This window comes from Pipra filicauda, unplaced genomic scaffold, assembly GCF_003945595.2.
Source record: "Pipra filicauda isolate LSUMZ 115617 unplaced genomic scaffold, ASM394559v2 scaffold194_size2289513_pilon, whole genome shotgun sequence".
Taxonomy (NCBI): Eukaryota; Metazoa; Chordata; class Aves; order Passeriformes; family Pipridae; genus Pipra; species Pipra filicauda.
In genome coordinates this window covers 734,749-758,527 of record NW_024104303.1, presented here as the reverse complement: position 1 = coordinate 758,527, position 23,779 = coordinate 734,749, and the positions used below count along the sequence as shown (strand labels likewise).

The 23,779-nt window shown below is 37.3% G+C and overlaps 1 protein-coding gene across 1 annotated transcript; it reads right to left on the bottom strand.

The window, feature by feature from the left end:
* Positions 1–3,091: 3,091 nt before the first annotated feature.
* Positions 3,092–21,254, bottom strand: CAAP1 (caspase activity and apoptosis inhibitor 1). The gene is made up of 6 exons (XM_027715066.2): positions 21,092–21,254; positions 19,917–20,117; positions 18,340–18,424; positions 17,662–17,734; positions 9,606–9,679; positions 3,092–5,012 (listed from the first exon to the last, which is right to left on the bottom strand). The coding sequence occupies exons 1-6, from the start codon at positions 21,221–21,223 to the stop codon at positions 4,669–4,671; spliced, it is 909 nt and encodes a 302-aa protein (XP_027570867.1). The 5' UTR covers positions 21,224–21,254; the 3' UTR covers positions 3,092–4,668.
* Positions 21,255–23,779: the final 2,525 nt, after the last annotated feature.

Sequence of the window (23,779 nt, the reverse complement as noted above, 5' to 3'; positions counted from 1 at the left end):
TCACCAGCATTCATATTCAGCTTAAATGTCTTTTCCAGTATTTTATTTCTGCCTGCCTTTAAGGCTAGTTTCAACCTGCTTAGACAAGCTTTTCTAGTCATGTCTCATGTCCTGCTTTCCTCTGGTGATCTCAGAAGAGTTTGTCTGCATCTGTTCCACTCCTAACAAATATGCCTTCACTACAATCATGCAGAACTGCACCCAGTATTCCAGTGAAGTAAAGTTCAGAATTTTCAAGTAAAGTAAGATTGACTGGAGTCTGAAAATGCAAGATGGAATGCAAGACTGTAGATTAGACAATTCACAGCGTTACATCTTCATCTAGAACAACTTTGCAAAACCATTAGATAAAAAAAAAAATTCAATTTTGAGACTGACAATAATCAACAGATCCCACGGAAAAAACCCCTACATTTTCCCAAATGTTTAAGAAAACAAGGAGGCACTGAATGAATAGATAAACATTCAATTTTGGGGTTGTTTTGGGTTTGGGTTTGTTTTGGTTTTTTTGGGGGGAGGAAGGGTTGAAGGGCTTTTTAGATGATGGTTTGTGCTGTATAATGTAATAAACATAAAATACTTAGATTTAAACTTTTCCCTGTTTCACTACAGAGTCAGATTGATTAAGTGGTACATGGCTAAACCTTCTTAAAAGCCTCAGATTTTTCTTCACCTTTTATATATTCTGTTTACATATTTTAATATTAATGCCAAGAAAAGCCCATGTAACCTGAGAGTTGACCCCTCCAAAACCAAAAAAATCTAGTATTTTAGCATTTATATTTGGTCATAAATAAGGTGAACAAACATTTTTCTACATGTATATATGCTGTAGATTAACTTAGCAATAAATGTGAAGGTTTATATTACTGGGACTAAGTTGTAGGACTTCATAATCAGTTTTTAATTTGGTGTCTATGCTCCTATAGTTATGCTGTTCTTTATGTTTCTGCATCAACTAACCACCTCATCTCCCTTCCTGATTAAAGGGCTTATTTCACAATTAATCTTCAATTATCTTCTGTGAAAAGGGCATATTTACCAGCATCAGTGATCTCATAAAGCTAAATCAGTGCTTATAGTTTTAAGATGGGCATGTGAAATACAACAGCTTATTATGTATGCACTCATGCACACAAAACCTTTTTTCAGTTGCTGTTTTTAGAAAACCGCTGGCAAGCTTTATCCACAGATGAAAAAAAAAATTACTTAATTAGGGTAACTGCTTTTGTAAACTAATATGTAAAAAATAGTAGTAATAAGCAAGCAACCATTTACAATCTTTAAGGCTATGATCTTGTAAGGAATCAGCTGGTGAGAAGATATTTTGTCCCATTACAAGGTTCCCCCGAAGTGGCTGTTGTTTTTGAAACCACGCTCCCTCAAATAGACAGGGCTGCAGGAAAGTGCTACCCCGCTGATGTACTTGGTGATTCACAAGGCAGTGCCAAACTCCTCATGTTTAATGTGGCATTTTGACAGCATCCACTTAGAACAGCAGTATCCTACATCACCTACACAGACTGTTTGATTCCCTGTGTGCTACCTTCTACCACTTAGAAGAAACTTGAAGTTGATCAGTGATCAAAACTTCCATTTACTACAATTAATAATTAAAATAATTTTAAACAGCAAAGAACATATTTTATAAGATAGCTTAAAAAGAAGTTACAGCACCAACTCTCTTAGGCAAAATATATTTGAGACCAAATACAGTAATGAAAAGAGTGTTGCAAATGGAACTAATTATTTACTGAGGTAATGCTTGTGATTTGTCTCTCAAAACTTGCATCTTGAAGTCTAATTATTATTCTCTATGAAATCACCAAAACAGCAAAGCCTCTAAACAGAAATAAATACTTTTGGCTTTCTGTGGAGTCATGCCTTTTTATTTACCTAATGCAAACATAACCAACCTCTTCCTCCTCAAAAAAGTACTGTGCTTCATCTATGAGGACAGCCAAAATTCATTAGAAACTATTGGTGTTGCAGTCTGGAATATGATCAAGATCTTTTTCATGCTGACCAATACCCAGTGTATAACATTTTTTCCTGTCAAAATGGTTGACCAAAACCCAGTAATATTATTTTAAGGTTTCTACATAATTCATTACTTCATTTTACATACAAATTGCCTCTTCTTCCAAGTGAAATAATAAATTTATTTTTGGGGGGGAAAATTACAGACATATTTAAAAGTGTAATAAGCAGCTGTATAATAAATATTTTAAATATACTAGATTCTTTTAACTGTTCAGTGATATTACTTAATGCAAGAACCATGTAATTTAGCTGATCTTTTGTACTGTTGCTAAGCAGCAATAGTACAATATCCTAAAAATGAATTAGCATTTGTGTAATCAATCACATTAAGTATCTCATATGTTTTTATTTTATATTATTTTTGTAAACAGGTTAATTTAATTTTCTTGGAATCCTTCTCATCTTTTAATTTCAAATTTAATTAGGCTGTAATTACAAATCTTCTGTCATATGCATAGTAAACCGTTTCCTCTCTGTCATCCTACATATTAAAGTTAGCATATGCAACTTCTTGATATAGACCTTGAAATAATAACCTTTAACAGTTCAACACGCTACAAAACAAACTTTTAGAAGTGACCTGGGAAACCAATAGGAAACCGAATGTCAGTTCAGAACTAAATGTCATATACCTCTAGAGAGTAGGCAGCAGAAGGCAACTACAGTCTAGTTTATCATTACTGCTAGCAGTATGCTAGTTGCCAAATAACTGCAAATGTGTTGCTCTGTAGCATCACTGAAGGGACTTCATACACGTGGTTGTATCACTTCTGCTGGTGACAAACGAAATGTCCTTGCAGGTAAGCTTTTTTGTTTCCAGAGCAGGCAAAGTGAGGTATTCAGTGCCTTAAGGATTTAAGTATAGCAGCAGCAAAACATATTTTAGAACTCTGACATAGCTCCACAAGCCTGCCTTTACAAATAGAAACACATTATTTTCTTTTCTAATTACTTTTTTGTCTCTCTGGACTCAAATAAAATGCAAGTTCAGCAAACAGCTAAATGAAATTAACCAAAGACAACACACACAGATTCTCACACAGTAGTGTTACCTTTTGAATTGTATATATTTTTTTTCTTACTTTCACTCTCCATTTGCTAAAAAACAATAGAAAAATGTTGGTGCTGTGGATAACTTTACAGTCAGTTATACTTTACTCAGGTCACTGCCATCACTTAGGGAATGCACACTGAAATTTTCTCAGGTGAATTAAATAAAGGATTTCGTTTATAATCAAATTTTCAGTATACTAACATTTTATAATACTGTTGATTCTAGAGGAAATCAATCATACTTTAAGAAATGTACAAGAAGGTTTCTACTGAAGACAATGCACTTGATTACCAATATAGAAAAAGAAAAGGGTTTAAAAAGAAACAGGAAAAAAGGGAAAATAGAGAATAAAGGGAAAGAAGCAAAGGGATAAAAAGGAGGAAGAAAAAGAAAAGTGTAAACCTTGAAAGAGAATTTAAGACATAATATTTGAATAGTACAAGGTTTGCAGTAATATTACAAAATAGCACGTAGAAATTATCTATGCTACTGTCGCAAAGTATGTAATTTGCTTTTTAAGTATCAATCAAGGAAATACCAGGAGTAAAAATATATAATATATCATTTTACTTAACAGAGACTACATTTGTAAACTTCATATCTTTAAAAAAAAATTGATGTGTGCATGTGTGAACCACCACACAAATATTTTAATATGCATTTGATTAGCAGGCAGACACAAAACCAGCACTAATTCTAAAAAAAATTAAAATTATTTTAATTGTTGTAAGATATTACAGCATGAAAATTAATCCTAAAATTCAATTTACTTGTAAAGAAATACCCTTGAAATGGATAAAAATAGAATTTTTATTTTAAAACCTCATAAATAAATTAAATGTCTTTCCTAAAAAGCCATTTATACCAAAATTAGATGGATTTTCCTACTTAAAGGGTACATGAAATGACTACATCAGTTGAATGTTAAAAGCTCAAGGTCTTCTCAATTGTTTGATTGCTAAATATTATGCCAAATATTCCAAAAAAAAGCTTTACAGTTAGGAAAAAAACCTGTTTTCTTTATTTCAGCTATAACACAGAAGACAAACAGTGGACAAGAGTGAAAAACTGCATGACAGGCTCTGTCTCTTTCAGGCACTTTCATAACTCTGAAAATAACATGTTCAACTATTTATTTGAAAGGTAAAAATCCTTCCCTTTAGGAATTCAAATTTCAAGAAATTACGTATTCTTTTAAATGAATTATCACTCGACTAGAATACCAACATTATGACGAGAAGGGTCCCAAGGAGAAACAAGCAGTCCACTCTATGACTCCAAGTTGATACAACAACCTTTCTGGAAGGCACCAGGTTCCTGGCATACGTTGTGTGACTCCTTGAGGAAATGACCCAGTAAAAGGACACCTCATCTCAGGGAAGCACCAACCTCTGCTTAGGCATGGCATGGAAGCAGCACACTAAAGGCAACAAAACCAATGGATCACAGGTCAGGATACACAATACAGTCTGAGAGAGGAATGTCATACTCAACCCAAATACACAATAGCACTAAAGAGAACAGATGTCACCTTCTTCAAAACAAATACTGAAAATTAAACCTAAGCAACCTCAGGGCTGTTTTTTTACATCACCAGCTTTCATCAGGGCCTTAATAGCTCTGGCCCTCATCTCAAGCTCCAGAAGCTCCAGCTGTTGTGCTGATGGCTGAACATCTTCTGATGGAGGAACAGCTAAGGTCGACGCTTTGGGCTCCTTTGGGCTGGACTCTGCCAACCCCAGTATCTCATTCACACTTTTCTCAATGTCCTTCTGAAGGTCATCTATCTGACCAGCTCCACTCCTGACAGTGTTTTCTTGCACATCTGGGCCATCTTCTTCATTGCATGGGCCTTCTATGTCACTATCATATGCATCTGCATTTATGCTGAGGACATCACTATCTTCTCCCTTGCCTGTAACACAAACACAGCAATCACATAGTTGTCTAATAGAACTGCTTTTATTTCAACTTACAAAACCATTTCTGCTTAAAGTACTACTCTACAGATTAAGAGAGGGGTAAAAAGATCTATGATTATAAACCAACCAATTCCTATTCTTTTTCTCCTTCAACTTTTAAGGCTGATCTAATGTATACAATTGCTAATACATTTTATGCCAATTTAAAAGAACATGCTGTATAGCAAAGCAGCAGTACCAGAAAAATTTATTCTATCCCATGAAGTTACATGACCTATTTTCCTAATTAAAACGTCATAAGATATCACAAGAAAGCTTCTGCAATGCAAAATTGATTATTGTTTATTATTTCTTAAGTAAACTTAATTTTCAAAATGCAATTGCAAAACTTATTCTCAACTATTTTATGTATTTCAAGAGGAGTGGGACACTGTAGTCAGGCACAGCACTAAAAATTAATAGAAAATCCACTTATAGTGCAACTATTCAGAATCTATCAAATGTATTCCAGATGTATTTAACTTGATAAAAACATGGAGGAATTTGCGGCTTTGGCTTTTAATGGTGGCTGAAAGTTGAAGTCTGTTTTTAAAAATGTGCTTAGAAGAGGTAGTGCAATAAAACAAAAGCAAAGGTCTAAAAGAACCTCAGTAGATGTTCTCACAATCCAGATACAGAGAGACTGTTGCTTTTGACACTTCGGCCTCAGAAGTTATTACTCCTTTACCAACCTTTGGATCTGTGGAAAATTACAGTAGGATTGGTTCCTTCTTAAAATAAATAATGTATATTCAGATGATGGTAAAGTTACTTATTCTAAAGACTTAATAATAAATAAATCTTTATAATATAGGAAGTCAATATATATAAAGACTTCTTTTGGTAATACCATTTTTATCACTTGCACAGGGAAAACAAATAAGGTTTTAGAAAAATATTACCCTTTTTTTAAACATTTTAATATGCCTTTAGGTACCCACATGCATTTGGTTTTAATCCATGAAAAGTGCCCAGAAACCTTAGGAAAGATCTATTTGTCTCGGGGTTTACAACATTCCTGACATCATGTGGGTGTGAGGAAAAAAAAAATCAATACTGGCTACTCGAAAAGCTATAAATGAAATTCCTCTGCTTAAAAAACAAAGGAAGGGAGGAAAGAAGGACCAAAATATCTCAAAATGGTTTTATAAATTATACATTTTAAAACATTAGTCCAAGGGTTTTACTGATTCAGGATTAAAGATTTGTTTTACTATAGATACTTCAAAAAAGATATTCAGATACCCCGTCCTGATCACTCCATGTCAGGATATGATTTGTTACAGCATTTAAGTTCAGATTTAAGAATACTGCACATTTACCCTGAGAATGTACTCCTGATTTAGGATCTTAAATAGTCATTAATCTAGTACCTCGTAACACGGGTTTACTGGATTACAAAAACTGGCCATAATATTGGTAAATACAGTATATTTGGGAAAATACACAGCTAATGTATGAGGCATGTCCTACGTTCCAATCAAAGCTTAGAGGAAAGCAAATTCAGCTCATGCAAATGTGTGATAAGACATAAAAAGAAGTTTACAGATAACTTTTGGTCTTTGTTTTTTGGAAGATAAATCACAATTTTGAAGCAACAAAATCTGAAACCCTAAAATATAAACAAAGGTACAAAAAAAATCCTCCTCACAGCAGTGTATATAAAAAGTACTCATAAGATGAACACACCAGGGTCTTCTTTTGATCCTAAGTAGTCTTGACCTGTCCCTACTGTGACAGTAACTTCAAGATTAATATTTCAGTTTCAGATGCAGCATTTCACATACTACTGAGTTACCTTTGGATATTATCTTTTCAACTTGACTTTGCAAGACACAAAGTATGTGAAAGATCAGAAGCAATGGGAAACAACAGGATAAAGAAACAGAAATTCTGCTGCCTTGCTGCATTTTATCAGTCAGCATTTACCTAACATGCTCATCAACTAGGGATCAGAAAGATAGGTGCATCAATGGATCATAGTTCAAAAGCCTAAAAGTTAGCTTCTGAGGATACTCATCCTAATTCACTGCCAAAGTTAAACTGACTTTGTACTGAATCTGGCTGGGATGGAGTTAATTTTCTTCACAGCAGACTCCATATTGCTGTTTTTGGACTTTTTTTCTGAAACAGTGTTGATAACATACCAGTTTGGCTAGTGCTGAACAGGGCTTGCACAGCCTCAGGTCTTTCCCTGTTTCTGATTATGACCCCACAGAGAGTAGAGTGGGGCTGTGCAAGAAGCTGGGAGGGATACACAGACAGGACAGCTGAGACAAATTGACCAAAGGGATATCCTCTTCCATATGACATTGTGCTCTTGACGAAAGAAGGAGGAAAGGAGGAGGAAGGAGAGATGTTCAGTGTTACGGCATTTGTCTTCTCAAGTAACTGTTATGCTGAGGCTCTGCTTTCTAGGAAGTGGCTAAAAATCTGTCAATGGGAGGTTGTGAAAAAATATCTATTTTTGCTTTGTTTCAGTGCACAGTTCTTGTTTCACTTGTTAAACTTTCTTCTTAAGTTTTTCTCATTTTACTTTTCTGATCATCTCCTATACCCTACTGAGGAACAAGTAATTGAGAGATTGGTATCTGCCTACTGCTGGCTGGGCTCAGCCCACCATAGGATTCTTTTTGGAATTAAATGGCCACATTAAGAAGAAACAAAACATTAAGTCCTTCATGATTGTCCCAGACTTCATAAGGATGAGGAAGGTGGGCAGAACAGCTATGTGTTCTATTCAGAATTTGGAACTTCCACTACTGTATAATACAGTGTTCCTACAAGTTTATTAGCCTACAGATGTTTAAGGAGCTAATGGGCTTTATTTCCCTCTTTTGCAGCTGTATTTTTACTCAGTAGTAAAGATCGTGGCTGGTATTTCTTATTATCTTTTTCATTTTGATAATTTCTACTTTTTCCTTCATCTGCATTACGAAATTCACTTTAACACACTTAATTTCATTTTTAAATTTTATTTTATCCGCTTCTGCTTATTCTCTCATTCTGTCCTTTTCTTCCCATAGCATCTCAGGCTGCAGCACAGCAGAACGATTGGAGTTATACTTTTTAACTTACATTGATATTCTTAGTAGCTCTTTAAAGCTAACAACTTGAGTGGAGCCACTGTTATTGTCCAAAGCCATCATGACACTTTGGTTGATTAAGTCATAAAAAACACCTATGCAATCACCCGCAACCATCATCAATTCCCTTTGATAACACAAAAGTGGAAGAAATCTGCAGGAAATCTGTCAATTCTAAGATCCCTCCATTTAGTACAGCAAGGATTCCTCACAAAGTCGTAGCAACTCACTCCTACAAGTTTTGATGCTTTTATTATGACTCTTTCCTTCTCCATTTAACTCCTGTCACTAATTACTTCAGAAAAGAACACATTTCACAAAGTAAATACAAAAGACATCTCTTAGAAAAGCATTCTAAATTGTGAAAAAGAAGTTGCAAGACACAAATAATGTTACATTTGTGCAGAAGAGAAATCAAGCTTAGAAGAATTTGCAACATTCTCTGACTGGAAAAGCTATTTCTGATGTCTTGCATACAGCTAGTCCAAATGAAAATAAACATACTGAAACAGAAACACCTACAGTTCTAGTGCTTCATGCACAAACTAATACAAGCAGTTATTATTCAGTGCTGATTTAATGACTGAAATAAAATAAATACTGCTGCAGGTTAAAAATACTATTTCCTTGTGTAGGAAGTACTCAAATGTGCACCACTAACTTACTTGCCTTTGCATCTTCTATTCTGCCAGTCACTGAATGTCTCACCCACTATAATTTTGCATTTAAAAAGAGAAAGTAGAGAAGACAAAACGTTCATCCTTAGTGGTTTAAAGACTTGACTGTGTACTTCTATTGGCACTGATTTCAAGTAAAATATGTCAGTTAACAGGAGTGGTGGGTGTCAAGCACAATTTTGTCGGACCTTGGCTCTACACGATCAAACAAGGAAAGGTATCATATATCAAGACTGAAAAAAGTGACTAAATTACAAGCAGTCCTTTGGCAAACAATTATTATAATGGATTTCTATGAATGCAAAAACAAAGTACTGTAGACTCATACGATCATTTCAATGTAAAGTAAAATTGACACTCGAATTCAGCAAACAGTAATAGCAGTATTAGCGATCACCTACACATCAATAAACTTTAATGACTGAAGCTCCTCTTCAGCTGAAAAATGAGATATGAAGAGCCAAATGACCATTGTAAGAACTTTACTCATATCCGGAAGCTAAACTAGCAAATTTTGAAAAGTTGCAATTTGTTTCTACCCATAAAAAACTCTCCGCTCCTACAGACTTAAGAAGCCGAAGTTCCTACAATGTCTTCTTCAATGTTCCCATCAACTTTTCTGCAATTGGGCTCAGGGCAGAAGTTGTAACCCTACATCAGTTTATTTCTAAGAGAATACTTCTCTGTGATTGCAACTACTATTCACAAGAGAGCTGTGCATAACCTGGAATCAGTCACTGAGCAACACTGAGAAAATGAAATTTCAGCTTTCTCTACTGCATACCTTGTTTTGATTCCTGACCTTCCAGTTTGCTGTCTTCTCTCAGAGAAGAAGTTGAGTCTATACTGTTGTCCTGTCTGGAAAAAATTAAGAACACACTGTAACCAGCATAACTTACAATTTAATGTAACTTTTTAAAGAAACTAAAGAAATTATGAGGTGGTAGGCCAATAAGCCCACTGCAGGGAATCAAGGAAGAAGGAACATACAGAGTGCTAATCTGAGCAATTGAAAACACACTTTTTTTGCTTTGCCTAGTTATACACAAGGATAAAGCAATTATTTCCACTACATCCTAGCCTTTCAGCGTAACTATCCTCAGTGGTTACAGCTGAGGAACCACAGCTTCTCATATTAGGAGCTTTTCCCTAAAACTCAACATAAATTGTCACAGAGTTAAACGATTTGAAAAAACAACAGTTTCTGCTGCATTCAAATACTATTTACTGTTTTACTTCGAAAGTAAAAAGTTACTTTCAAGAAGTTATAATTAGCCCACCACTACCTAGCTCTCCAACACAACAATCTCATGGTTTCACAAAAGGATACTTTTAAATATTAAACTGCAACTGAGCTGTTACATTGTATCCAGTACCTGCATTTCTCTAGTCCGTCTATTTAAAGATTTCTACCCTTGACTCGTAGTGTTTCAATTGCATTATAAAAGGGATAAGGAAGAGACACCTCTGTGAAATGTTCATGTACTTCTCACCTACTAGTTATAAAAACTGCGAAAATACAGCGAAACACGCAGGAAGGACACAGGTGGAAGGACCCAGCAGCACAGGATGGGTTTATGTTTATGCCATTTTTAGTGAGCATTTTAAAAGCAGAATTGCCCATTTCCTAAACTGGTACTGCTGGTGTGGCACTGATTTCATATATAGTAATATGGAATCAATGCAACTATCTTGCCTGTGGGAGCTTAATAACACTATAAAAAGGAAGCAGTACTCTGGCATCACAGATGTAAATACGATGACTAATTGTCGCTGGGTATCTGTCGAAGGGTCTCGGCTTGAAGGGGGAAGAAGGACAGACGACACACACGAGGATGGTGAGACAAAGAGATGTCTGCCTGCTCAGCGCAGCAGGCAGCCTTTTATTAGGTTCTCCCACTTCTACTTTCCCACACACACGACACAACACAAACATATTTCCACAAAAACACTGAGGAATGCGCACCTGCACTTCAGCCACGCAGCTCAAGGCTGTGTCCATGGGAATTATCTAACCGACTCCACTGCTCCCATGGAAAATGGCCTAACACCCTGCAACACTCCAAACTCCTCAAACTTCAGTTGTGGGGCTGTTACTTCACCCCACTACTTGTTTTTCAGTAGTGGCCTTAAGGGTCTTCCTAAAATCGAATATTGATCTACTTTCCCCATGCTCTCCAAGTTGGTTTTTTTTTCCTAGGTGTTCAACATTTATGTCAGGGAGGGGAACACCGTAATACTCCTCGACATCCTGGTCTGAGAGGCAGTTATTTTCACTTCTATTTCCTTTTCTGAAGTAGCAAAGGCTACAAATCAACAAATTCTTCTTTTTCTCCCACCTTTTTTAGTCATTGGAAAATAAATGTGTAAAATAGTATGCAATAATTGATTATGGAAAATGTGAGCTATTTTCATAATGCACACAGCACCCCAAAAAATAGATTTTTTAATGTTATGCACCTTAATAGAAGACAGACAAATGTACTGCCCAATGCCATTACAATAAACTGAGAATAGACTATTTACTGTGACAAATTTTTCTCAGAACTCAGTGGTATCCTTTCAGCTTGTTTTCCTACTTGGTCAACTCAACTGGAAACTACAAAGAATGAAAAATGTACACTTCTTCCAAGATTTTCAATGTCATGCATCAGTATGCAGATGCTTGTAATTCACACTCAAACCTCAGGCTAGTCTAGCCAACAAGTAGGACGAGAGGTCTGGGAGTAAGGTATCAAATAGACTGGAAAATCAGTGAATTCCTAAAATACACCAGGCCCTGCAAGTAGGCAAATTCAGGTACCTTAATGGAGCACTAGACACTCCAGAGATCAACAGTGTGTCAGCTACTGGGGACAATCACAGGTCTGCACCTGCCATTGGACAGGCCTACATGCACAAGGAGGTCTGATCAGCAGCTGGAGTGGGGATACAAACCTTGTGGGCTTGTGTGCCAGCAGCTGGGGAGAGCTGTGGATCTAGTCCAGCTACCTGGAAGGAACAATTTGATTTTTTCTTTTTTTCCCTTTTTTTTTTTTTTGGTAAACAATTCCAAAAGTATAACAATTTGTTATACTTAGTCACCTATCTCTTGACCAAAATAAGGTTGTGATATACCCCTTAGCAGAAGCTGCTTGGGCTGCCCCTGCTCCTACCCCATCCTCCTTCATGCACATGGTTCATCATTTTGAACTGAGTAGTCAGCTCTGCACTGGAGAGCAATATGTCACCAGAAAAAGCCCAAGCTTGCACCGGTAGCATCAGGCAATAAATTTCACATCTCTGGTACCATCTTAAGATCTGATGAGGAATTATAATTACCTCTTTGACAGAAAGAGGTGATTGAACCTCTACAGTTCAAACAACAGCTGTGAAATTATCTACACCCATTTCAACAGCCATGTAAAAAGAAATTATCAACTGAAAAAATTCACACATTGAAACTTGTTGTAAAGTTTCCTCCTGTTTCCTTCATTCTATCAATGATTATACCAAAACCACATTCCATAAAAGACTACCTCCTTATCAGCAAAAGAATTTTTAGAACCCACAAGTACTTTAACAGCACATTTTACTCTCTCAGAATTGACAGGATTGGACTGTACTGCTGGTGAACATCCACGACTTCCTTTCACAGGCAAGCATTTTGCACCATCTACTGGCCCACCAGATGCATTTCAGTCCAGTTCAGTTTTGCTTTCAATTTGTTAACCTTGTTTAATTTGTTTGCTAGTGAAAAATATTTTTTTCCTAATTATCTATACTGTGGTTTAGATTTAAAAAGAGGTAGTACAATATCTTGTCTTCAAACAATGGGAGCAGAAGATATGCTAATCTAAAATTAAGGGACAGTACACAAATTTAATACCCTCTTCTTTCATGCTATGCTAGTGACAACAGTAATTCGGAGTTCTCTCTTTTTATCAGCCTTTAAAGATACTTCTCCCTCAGGGATGACAGTTAAGTTCAAAGTCCCTCTTCCAAGCAATAAACTCAGCATTTTTAATTTATTTTTTAACAGAACAACAATTTCACAGTATGATCTTTTCAGCAGAAAGAAGCTAACTACAGTTACAGTTTGTTGACGACAAATGTTGTAAATTAAATTTACCATGTTTTAAGTAGAGCATACATTTCATATTGGCATGCTCCACACTAGTGCAACGCTTACCTGGGTTCACACATGCAGATTCTGTATACAGTTTGTTACAGGAATTTGCATAGTTGTCAAAGACATTTGGGTTTGAGGGTGAATTCGTATCACAACTCCAGTAGATTATGCAAAGTGAGGTAAGACAGCAGCACAGGTTAGGAAAAGGGCTACCGGCCATAGGCGTGGATGGCTAAGGATTAAGACAGTAGCACTGCAGTACTGGTGTCTGGGGTGCCAAGTTTCAGTGGTAACTGGGGTTGGAGACCAGGAGGGAAAGTCTTGTGAGGGAAAAGAATATCTTAATAAAGTGGACTAGAAGAAAGTCTGAAAACATGAGAGACAGTCATGTTGATATTTTCTTTACAGGGCTTTCAATAATCACTAAGAAACATTCACCTAAATCTCCTGTGTGAGGCTTGAGTTCAGTATCTCTGCTATTCTTGACATAAAGATGATGTACTGTCATGAATTAAAATTTGCCTTTGCGCTTAGTTCCAAGTCCAAAAAACATTTCTACAATCCCAAGTCCTTGTAAGATTCTTGCCAATTTTAATTCCAAGGATAGTTTTCAATGACAAATGAGAACTAAAATAATTATCAGGAAGCAATTAAAAAAAGTAAGGGGAAAAAAGTTCTTATAAAGTAGTGTTCCTTAAGAAAGGTATCTCAAATGACAGATGCTAATCAAATAGTTTAATGAACTATAAAAATTCCCTCAGTCCTGCTATAGGTGTTGTTTGAGGACATCACAAGAACAGAAAACACTGAACCAAATTAGCCAAATGCTAATGTATCTGTTCATTGACTCATGTAGCCTGTTGTTTCAGTGATTCCAAATGGTGAATATAACCAAATTGTCCCCCTGGGGTAAATACCACATGGCAGTTCCATGCTTGTGAACAGCCCAGTACCCAGAAGCACATGCTAAAACAAGGCAAAACTTTAAACTGCCAACCTTTCTAAAAGAAAACAAGCAGAAACTGCACTTATGACTGCAAAGCAGTAAAAAGTCTATAAATTCTTTAAAGAGCAAATATTAAACTTCAAATTTTCATTCAGTGAAAAAAATAAGCCCATTAAAGTTTTGAAAGCAAAAGGTCATTTACTTACACACATGTGAACATATGATCACTATAATAATACTAGCGTGCTTGTTCTTTCAATTATGTTTTACTATTACAGCATATAACTTACTTTCATTCCTTCTGCTGGAGGATATTTAAATAGCAGATTTAGGTAACAGGAAAGAAATAGCTCAAGAACATACCTCTTGAATGAGGTGGGAAGAATGACTATTTGGTTTCCCAAGGCATTATTTGGCTCCTTTCAATTAGGTATCTGAAATTTAATTGGAAGCTTGCTATATGGTAATTCTCCTGGTTTAATGGCACTCCATTGCAGATAGTAACACAGAAACAGTAACAAAAATCTGAGAACTGCATAGACAAAAATCTATACAGAGCTCACAAGTAATGAAGTAATTTATTGCAACAGCAATTTCCAGTTACTGTCAAAAACAGGCCCTGCCTCTTCAGTTCTTCTGCACAGTTATTGCAGGATTTCTAGTGCTTGACATAGAAGAAGCTAGTGACAAAAGAGCAAATGTTTTACATGTTAATGGAAGCATGTGAAGCTTTTATAGAGCTGAAAAAAAGCCCCAGGACTTCCTCTTTTGGTGGCAGAATGAGGACATGTGCAAAAACAACAAAAAAAAGGAAGACCCTTCTAAGGAAGCCTGTAAATTTTCATACACTTGTAATTTCTTGAGATGTATTGATTAAAACTTTCTGGATTTCTGTTGATATATGCATATTCCTGAGTTTTGTCTGTTTGGTTTTTTTTTAAGGACAAAAATGAAAAAAACAAATTGATGTTTCCATCAGCTAATACATTTTGGATTAGAGTAAGACTTGGTATTCACTTTTTCCCTTTCCACATTTACACTTCCATGAAAACAACTAATACAAGTCAGACTTAAAACAAAATAGCCCTAATGCTTTACTTTTGCAACATTAATAGAATGCAGGAAAAAGAAGTCAATCACATGAAAACCACAAGTAATGAAGACAATCTAGGGAGAACCAACAATGAGAATATAAACAGAGAAACTGCCTTTTTTGTCATGAAAAGTCTTTTCTCTTCCAAGAGAAGACAAATTCACCCACTTAAACTCAGACTATAATTATAAATATACTAACCATTGCAAACAACTGAAATTGTTAGCAATGCAGCATTCACTATTTTTTCACGATTGTATGTTTAGCTTCTCTGCCAGCCGACTTGTTGCTGAAACACTGTTTCTGAAGTTTTGCAAACTTGCATTTATAATTATTTACACACAGGTTGCAAAGAAGCTACCCTAACGCCCAAAGATTAGCCCTAATTAGTAAAAAGGGCTTGTTATCATTTACAGTTGTAAAAGGATAATACTAGTCTACTTACTGAGTGCTGGACTTTAACATAAAACCTTAACTTTCTCCTATCCCTTTATTTTTCTACCATCCAAACAGCTTTCCCCTTTTGTTTTTTTTTTTAATGCTGGCACACAGCTGAACCTATGAGCCACGGTTCTCAGACAGCACCCATGTGTATAGCACACTACTTTTTAAAGGCAGAAGAAAAGCCACAATTCCTAAACCAACATAGCCGGCCTGCCCAGTTTGAAGGGGTCTGAAATCTTAAACTCTCAGGATAGAGACAGAGATACAAGAGCAGGGGGCACCTCAAGCATTGTTTCCAAAAGGAAGCAATCTGCTCCATAACTATGATCAACATCTCTCATTCTTTTACTTTTTTAAAACACAATTTTTTCTTGATTTTGCTGTCAGTTACTGAAACCTTCCTACTTGACACGGGCGAATAGGTTAAGTGTCTTCAGATATCCACTAGTTAAAAATGGTAAATCCTTCTTGCTTTTCTTATTTTATTGTTTTATCCATTAATTCCCTCTTTTTAGATTTTTACCATCTCAAATAATTTTCATATAAGCAAGAATTTACCCAATCTACTGTAACTAAGGGTCATAAATACACGTCTCAACATTAGCAAACATCTTTTAGACACAGACTCACCTCACTGAAACCCAGCAGCACTAATCCTGCCATAACTCTTGAAGATAAAGAACATTTAATATATTTTGCAATAGTAAAGAGCTTGTGAATTAGGCCTTAAAAAACCCCCAACAAATCCAACATATAATTTCTCCAGGAATCAAAACCCTGGGGCATTTTTCATGGCTTATTTAGCCAAAAAGTTTGTCTTGTCATTCTATTTAGAACTTTGCTGGCAAAACATCAATCACTTAACAGAGACTCCTTTACATAAAGAGACCATATATTTAGCATATTTTGTAATTTTTGATTTTCTCTATTTGCTTTTTTAAACAGTCAGCAGAGAGAAATGTCCAAATTAAGAAAACTAACTTTCATGCGTCCTAATACAGACCCTATTCACAGATCATGTAAACAACAAATAGCAAAGAGGGATACAGTGACAAATGGGCTCCAAACGGAACCTTAAAAGAAATAGTGTCAGAGGGTATGAAAACCGTATCATGAGAAAAAAAAATGAAACATAATTTAGTATCACTCTGTTTTCTTGTATGTTTATATGATGAGATGCGATCAAAGAAAATTACTTCATTCAATAACTGCATAGCCCGTTCTGAATCAGACAGAATCAGAAGTTAGGTCTCCATAAATAAAAATACTGACCAGAGTGTGAAATTTGGATTACTACCAATAGTAATTTGGATTACTGTTACTACTACTGTTCCCATTCAGTAGGTTTAGATAAACCAACAAAACCAGCAGCTAAGAGGTACTTGAATCTGCCCAATATTGGTGTATTGTCTTGTACTCAAAGATTCATTAAGTGTGCACTGAATCTGTGGACCAGTTGAAACAAGGTCAGTGCTGAAAACATAAAAGCTTATTCATCTTCTAGAAGCAAATTAGCCTCCTAAGATTTGATGTGTTGTGAGTGATAACTAGTAACTTTCTTTTCCCCTTCACTACTTCCATAGAAACTATCAAACAGGTGAACTCTTTCTGACAAAGAAATGGTCTTTAAAAAACAAGTATTTTAAGAAAACGTTAAAAAGTGTTGGCCTCTACAAAACTGACAGATGTCAAGAATAAGAAACCGGAAGCCTCTGCCGTTGAGAAGCCTCTGTTCTTGAAATGCTACATTCTATATCATCCCTAACAGAGGACACTGAGTGTCAGTGCTGCTTCAACTGGGGCAGGATGAAGGACCAGAAAGACAACAGAAGGGATAAATCTCAGCCGAAATGAAAACACACTTACAAAATTCTCTGACCTAAGTGGGAAGGGGTTACTTAACCTGCTTTAGCTCACACAAAGAGAGTTAACCTAAATCAACAGCCCTCTGTTGCAGGCTTCAAGTGTGAACGTTTAAGTACCACAATTCAGCTGATGGGTAGTATGTCACTATGAACCCAGTTATGTGCTCAAGACACATTTAATGTTATAAAGTGACAAATTCCTTTTTGTAAGTTGAGTGCTTGCCAATGGTCACAGATAACTGCCATTCAACTGAAGTAATTACTTCATTAAGGATATAGCACTAGGGTTTTTCAATGATATATTTGATCATTTCTTATGAAAAATCTCTGTATCGTTCAGTCTTCTTAAAGTAAGTTTAAGTGTTTTTTTCTTTTACTCACTGACTGACTGAATCTCCAGTCTTGTCTCCTCCATTTGTCTCCTCGTCAGTATCAGAATCAGCTCCCATCCTGCCTAGATATACAGTTTCAAACACGAAAATTTAGGAAGGTGATATAATTAATACTACATAATTAGGCTTACTCTTAATTATTAACTCTATTACAATTAGCAGAAGAGGATTTTTTTCCCAGTTAAAGCATAAGTTCTAAAATTAGACTTCGTCAAAACCAAAAGCCTTATTTGTGAGCTTTCTGCTAGCCACATGGTTGACATTTTTCATTTATACTGTATTACAAAAAAACTTATTAGGTGTTCCTAGCACAATACTATAGGTGCTAAGCACAGGAGACAGAATTAACAGCATGATACTCCACAACATTCAAGACTTGAAGAGTTCCACTTCACTGAGAAGACAACAATACGTTTACAAATAAATTCTATAGCCTTTAAATGTCAAGTGGAAATTCAATAAAATAACAAAAAGCTGAAATGTCATATCCTTAATCCAAGTACATGAACTGTGTGTCTTGATGGAAGAGGGATTATGTGCACACTAATATGTACTTAACAGTGTGTGTAAAGATACATAAGTATATAAAGCAGCTAGAAAGAGTGTAAATCCTGTTGAGGCAGACTATTCTCTGGTGTACAGTGGAGTCTAAAAGTTTAATTCATACCTTCAAGTATCTTCAACAGGTTTTTTTCAGATAACAGTTCCAACTGCTCCATGCAAAGTCTTTTGATTTCATCCATGGAACAGTTCTAAGAAAACAGGTAAGACAGACAACAAACTACTAAAAAATTCTGAGAAAAGAGTAATTATAAACATAAGTAGTACTCCAACTGTAATGAATGAAGAGTTAACTTGAATTGCAAGCCCCTCTCATGTTATCTGCATTGATGCAACTGCTGTAGAAAACTAGATGTTCCAATTTTGACAACTACCAGAAATAGCATATATGTAGTTTTTCTCTGAAAAATTAAGCAATACACAATATCAGTTACTTGATGTGTGGCTGGGAGTTTCCACCACAGCTGCAACACTGAGCATTATAAATACCAGACCATATGTGTGAAGCATGGGACAGCAAACAACTGCAGACCTGCTTACTCCTGATTCTCCATCAGTCGGGAGGAAGTGGATGACATAATTAAGCGTGCAAAGACCAGAGCCAACTGTTGAATACAAGTTCACAAACTGAAGAAAATACTGCTACTGACAACACACAGTTGCGTATCACAACACTGAAAATAAAAGAAATATGTAAACTGTGATTCATCTCTCACGCTCAATACATCTGTCATACCTCTTGGCGACATAATGTGGTAATTTTGCACTTTTAAATGAGCTATGACACCACATACAAGTACCAAAATTAAGAAGTGCTGAACATATTGTAACACTCACAGTCCTACAGTAGGCTGGGTTCTATACCATCAGGCAATTTCCTTACAAACTCAGTAATGTCTTTGCTTTCGGCTGCTCGACCTCTTTTCTTCTCCCAGAGATGAGAAATGGATGAGACTGTATGCAATTCCATATGTGTTTAAAATGAAGAATTCCTGCCTCACTTATATTAATAATACAACTCATTCAGATTAGTTAAAAACTAGAGACAAAAATTTTAAAACTACTAACATCACACAAATGGCACTTCACCTTCTTCTGTACAGACTGCTAGCTTAACTTATTTTTTTCTATGTCCTGCTGTTCACAAGACTCAAAAGGCATATGTTCAAAGCCAGTAAAAGTCTAGCTTTAGTCCACAGAAGTTACAGCTTCAGAAGCTGTTTATCAACACGGGGTTTTATTTTCTTATCTCAGACACTACTTTAATATCATAAAAAAAAATCAGCTGACACAAACAGAAATCAACAATTTATTAACAAATCATCATATGAATTACTGAACATTACTGAATTTACTCTTTGCAGTTATGAAATTCCTTTTGCACTTAACTAAACAGTACAGAGAGATAGTATAAAAATAAGCCTACACTTCAGCAACAGCTGAGCAGTATAAAAAGGAGTAATCAAGAATAACTACAGCAAATCTTTAAACAGTCTTACTTCCAGACTAGGAAAACTTCTTTACTTAAGAAAAGTACTTGACTTGACAGAGACTTCTTTACTTAAAAAAATATACAGGCAGCTTTTAAATTCTAAATCCACTAGACTTAAGAGATAAACATGCTTTGTTACACAAGGATTCAAGATCATAACAAGTATATCAATGCCAAGTTTATTTTGGTACCTTTAAAGTATCAGGCAGCATCCTCTGTAGTTTCTTCTCCCCTATGACACAGAAACACTGTTGAAGCATTTCCTTTTTGTCTGCAATGTAGAAACTGACAGGTTTGAGTGACACTGTGAGATCTAATCCTCCTTCTTCTACATCACTGGGTTGTTCAGTTTCTTCCACTTTTTCTCCAGATGGTACATTGCATTTTGCTTCCTAAAATCAAGGAGGGCAAGTATTGTTTTCACATTTTTTAGTGAATTAGAGAAGAAACTTACAGCTTCACCTGTGCTTGCAATAGTTTTCCCTTCATAATTGCAAGGTACATCTTAGTGTGGACTTCTCAGGTTCCAAACAGTGTTTCATATTGCAAAGTAACCGCATTACAGAAGCTACATTTTTGATTACTGAAACCACCCTTATGTTAGGGAAATTTTTTAAATCTTCAAGAAGCAAAGACTACCTGTAAACATTAACTGGGAAATATAATCTGTAAATATCTAGCTGTTGCTTACATATGAAGGCGTACTTTAAAGCAGAAGAAATCCATCCCTCTGATTTGCTGTGCAATTAAATCACAAGAGTTCATCAATTAAAGCTACCCTGCTAAGACGGGAATTGGCATATAATTCCCTGTGTGACACAGTCTTCAGAGAACAAAGGTGGGGTTAATATTAGAAAATATATCTTCTATACATTACAGATTACTTCTATGATATAATAATAATAATAAACAACAAGCTAGAAATATATTTTGACAGCCTCAGAATTCACTCAGACCTGCATGTACTCGCAGTTTTGTACTCGCACTCAAACACCACCTTGAGCAGATTCACCGCGCCACAAGCGTGAGAACCACGACCGGGGCCACCTCTGGGCTTCTGACCCATGTGCCTTAACATCCCTTACACCCGGGAAAACACAGACCGGTCTCCTGGGGCGGTCCGGCCCGTGCCTGCCACGGTGCCTGTGCCGCGCATCTCTCCGGCCGCTCTCTTTGCAGCCGCACCGACGAGCCGCGAACGAACCCCCCGGCCCGGTGCTTGTGCCGCCAGCCGCTCTCAGACGGCCCTTCCCGCAGCCATCCCACGGCACAGAAAACATGCAGGCCTCTGCCGGTCGGGTCGGGACGCGCCCGGGACAGCGCAGGAGGGACGGCACCGCCCAGACCCCCGGAGCGCCCCCGATACCTCCAGGGCACCGTGGGTGGACTCGGTGCTCCGCCGCTTCCTGTCGCTGTCGTCCGGCCCCGGGGCTCCCTCCGGGCAGCAGGAGCGTGAGCGGCGCCGCTTCTTCTCCTTGGAAGATTTCCTGCCCGGCATCGCCGCGGTCTCACGGCGCGCCCGGGGCCGCGCCGCCGCGGGGCGGGGCGGGGCGAGGCGAGGGGGCGCTTCCGGCAGCGGGAGCGCGCAGCGCCCCCTGCCGGCGGGCGGGACGGGCCCGCGGCAGCCGCTCCCCGGCCCCGGCGCGGCCCCCGGGCAGGGCTGCGCGGAGCCCCCGCCGGCGGAGCTTGGCGGGGCCGCTGCACCGCCGGCTTTCGGAGTGGGCTGGGCATGTTTTTGTTTATTCGGTTGCGCGGTTTCTTGGCGTTAGCGGGGTGACGCTACAACTGTTTCCAAACGTGGGCAGTCCACCCATTCACACAAGTATCTTTGATCTAGGGTCTAGAAAACATGTCTCTCACGTGGAGCGGCTGAGGGAGCTGGGTTTGTTTAGTCTCGAGGAGGCTCGGGCGGGGGGGGGGGACCTCGTCGCTCTCTACAACCCCCTGAAAGGAGGTTGTAGCCAGGTGGGGAACAGTTTCTTCTGCTGTGCCTGCAAGTGAGAGGACAAGAGGAAATGGCCTTAAGCTGAGACAGAGCACATTCAGGTTAGATATTAGGAAAAAAAAAAAAACAAACCAAAAAAGAATCATTCCTAGTGTGGTGAGGCATCGGAATAGGTTTCCCGGGGAGGCGGTGGAGTCACCATTCCTGGAGGTGTTCAAGATCTTCAAGTTCTCTCCCAACTTTGATAATTCTATGATGATTCCATTGTCTGTAACTACTGTTTAATCCTGGCCTTTTCCCTGTCTCTCAACCTGTTTCAGCAGTGCAAGGACCTGCATACTTTTCCCTTGCCGGCTCTTAAGCATTGCCAATAACCTTGGAAAAACAGTAACTTTAGTTTTACTGTGATACTTCATGCATATTGGAGAAGTGAGACACTAGTTTTTTTCAGGGGATGCAAACAATTAGGAATCACAGCAGAGAAGCCTGTTAAAGGCAGGTGATCACTCTGTGCAATTCAGTCAGACACTGATCAGCCTTCAGCCACCAACCACCAAGATTAGCTATAGAGGAAATTTGGTCTGTTATCCTAAGGAGGACAGTTAGTTGAAAATGAAGACCAGGGTAGAAAAATGTCCATCATTACACGGAGTGAATTGTATTAAGAACCTCCTTTTCTGTGCAGAGATATGCAATTATTTTCTTCTTTATTTAATGCACTGGAGTGTCCATTCTTCTGTGTCTGTTTCGTTTCCAGATTCAAACATGTTGCCTTTTAGTTTGTTACTGTCCATTTTGTGTTGGATCTTCATCAAATGGGTGGTATTGACCCATTTAGGTAGAGATCTGCTGAATGCAAGTTGTACAAAGCTAGTGGTGATCAAAAGTGCTGTCTTCAGATGCATGGGCTGACATTGTTTTCCAAAAGGGTTAGAAGAATTTATTAAGTACCATCTGTTCTTTTTTCAGCAAGTGTGAGTCCCTGCAGAGGTGGATAGTGTCAGAATTGGCCCTGATTAGTCTGTGTTGTTAGATTACCTGGATGGGTAGGAATAGATCATCATATTTATCATCAGAAAATGACTGCCTTAGTGTACTCTGAAGATGGCAGAGGTAATGTAATTAAAAACCATTAATGTGGGGTCTGTGAGTTCGAGATGAAAATAGGATCCCCTGAGCAACTATGAGGAAAATAAAAGGTTAAGTAGTGTATACTTAGGCATGCAAACTGTGTTTTCAATAAATGCAGCACATACTCATACAGAATACAGAAGCTAACTGGGCATGCTGATAAAAAGATTTCTGATCACAGGCTTCAAATTCTACTGTCAAAAAGGGTAGTTCATATTGAACGCCTTTTTTTCTATGTTTGATACAGATCAACAGTGGTGTGGTCCACATTTGCAGATTTATCTTTGCAATTGGAAAGTCTAGAAACAAAATTTCCCACCAAAACTGAAAGCTCAGTCTCTACAGGGAATAAACATCAAAAATCCATTGGAAGAATAGGACATCTGAAAACACCCAGATACTCTCTAGGCTGTTAACAGCTGCAATTTGTTGCTGAATGTTTTATTTCACAGTCTACTCAGTGCAAATTTTGAAAAGTTGTGAAATGTCTGCTGTTCCTAGACTTTGGATTTGTTGACAGTTTAAAGAGAAAGAGACAAAAAGAGGAAAGTGATCAGAGTATATAGTAGTGGATCACATTCAGCTAAGACAGGTCAACTATTTTTAAATAAAAAAACTTCACACAACTGGAACCAGCAGGTTGTAATATTTCCTAAAGCATTTAAATTTTCCTCTATAGTACTGATCTATGGTACTACTCTTTATAGATTATTTGAGCATATTACTTTATAAAGAAATGACTGCATCCAATGATTCATGAATGTGTATTTCAATGTACAGTGTTTTTAATGAAATAGGTTTGCAGACTGAAGTTAGTCTATTTGTTTGTAGCCTGAACACAACTGAGTAGCTAAAAGTCTGCATGATTAGGTCCTGATGAGAGCAAGATGCATCATAATAATGATTTATACATTACAAAACCTTTGTGATACAAGTATCCCAATTTATGTAACTGTAGTGTCCATTTGTCTTGGCAAG

What these genes read in the sequence shown, in the direction of transcription:
- CAAP1 (XM_027715066.2), bottom strand. Translation starts at nt 21,223, where the DNA reads ATGCCGGGCAGGAAATCTTCCAAGGAGAAGAAGCGGCGCCGCTCACGC. An exon ending in CCACCCACGGTGCCCTGGAG is followed by an intron (nt 20,118 to 21,091) that starts GTATCGGGGGCG and finishes CCTTGATTTTAG; the next exon opens with GAAGCAAAATGCAATGTACC. An exon ending in AGGTCAGGAATCAAAACAAG is followed by an intron (nt 5,013 to 9,605) that starts GTATGCAGTAGA and finishes TTTGTGTTACAG; the next exon opens with GCAAGGGAGAAGATAGTGAT.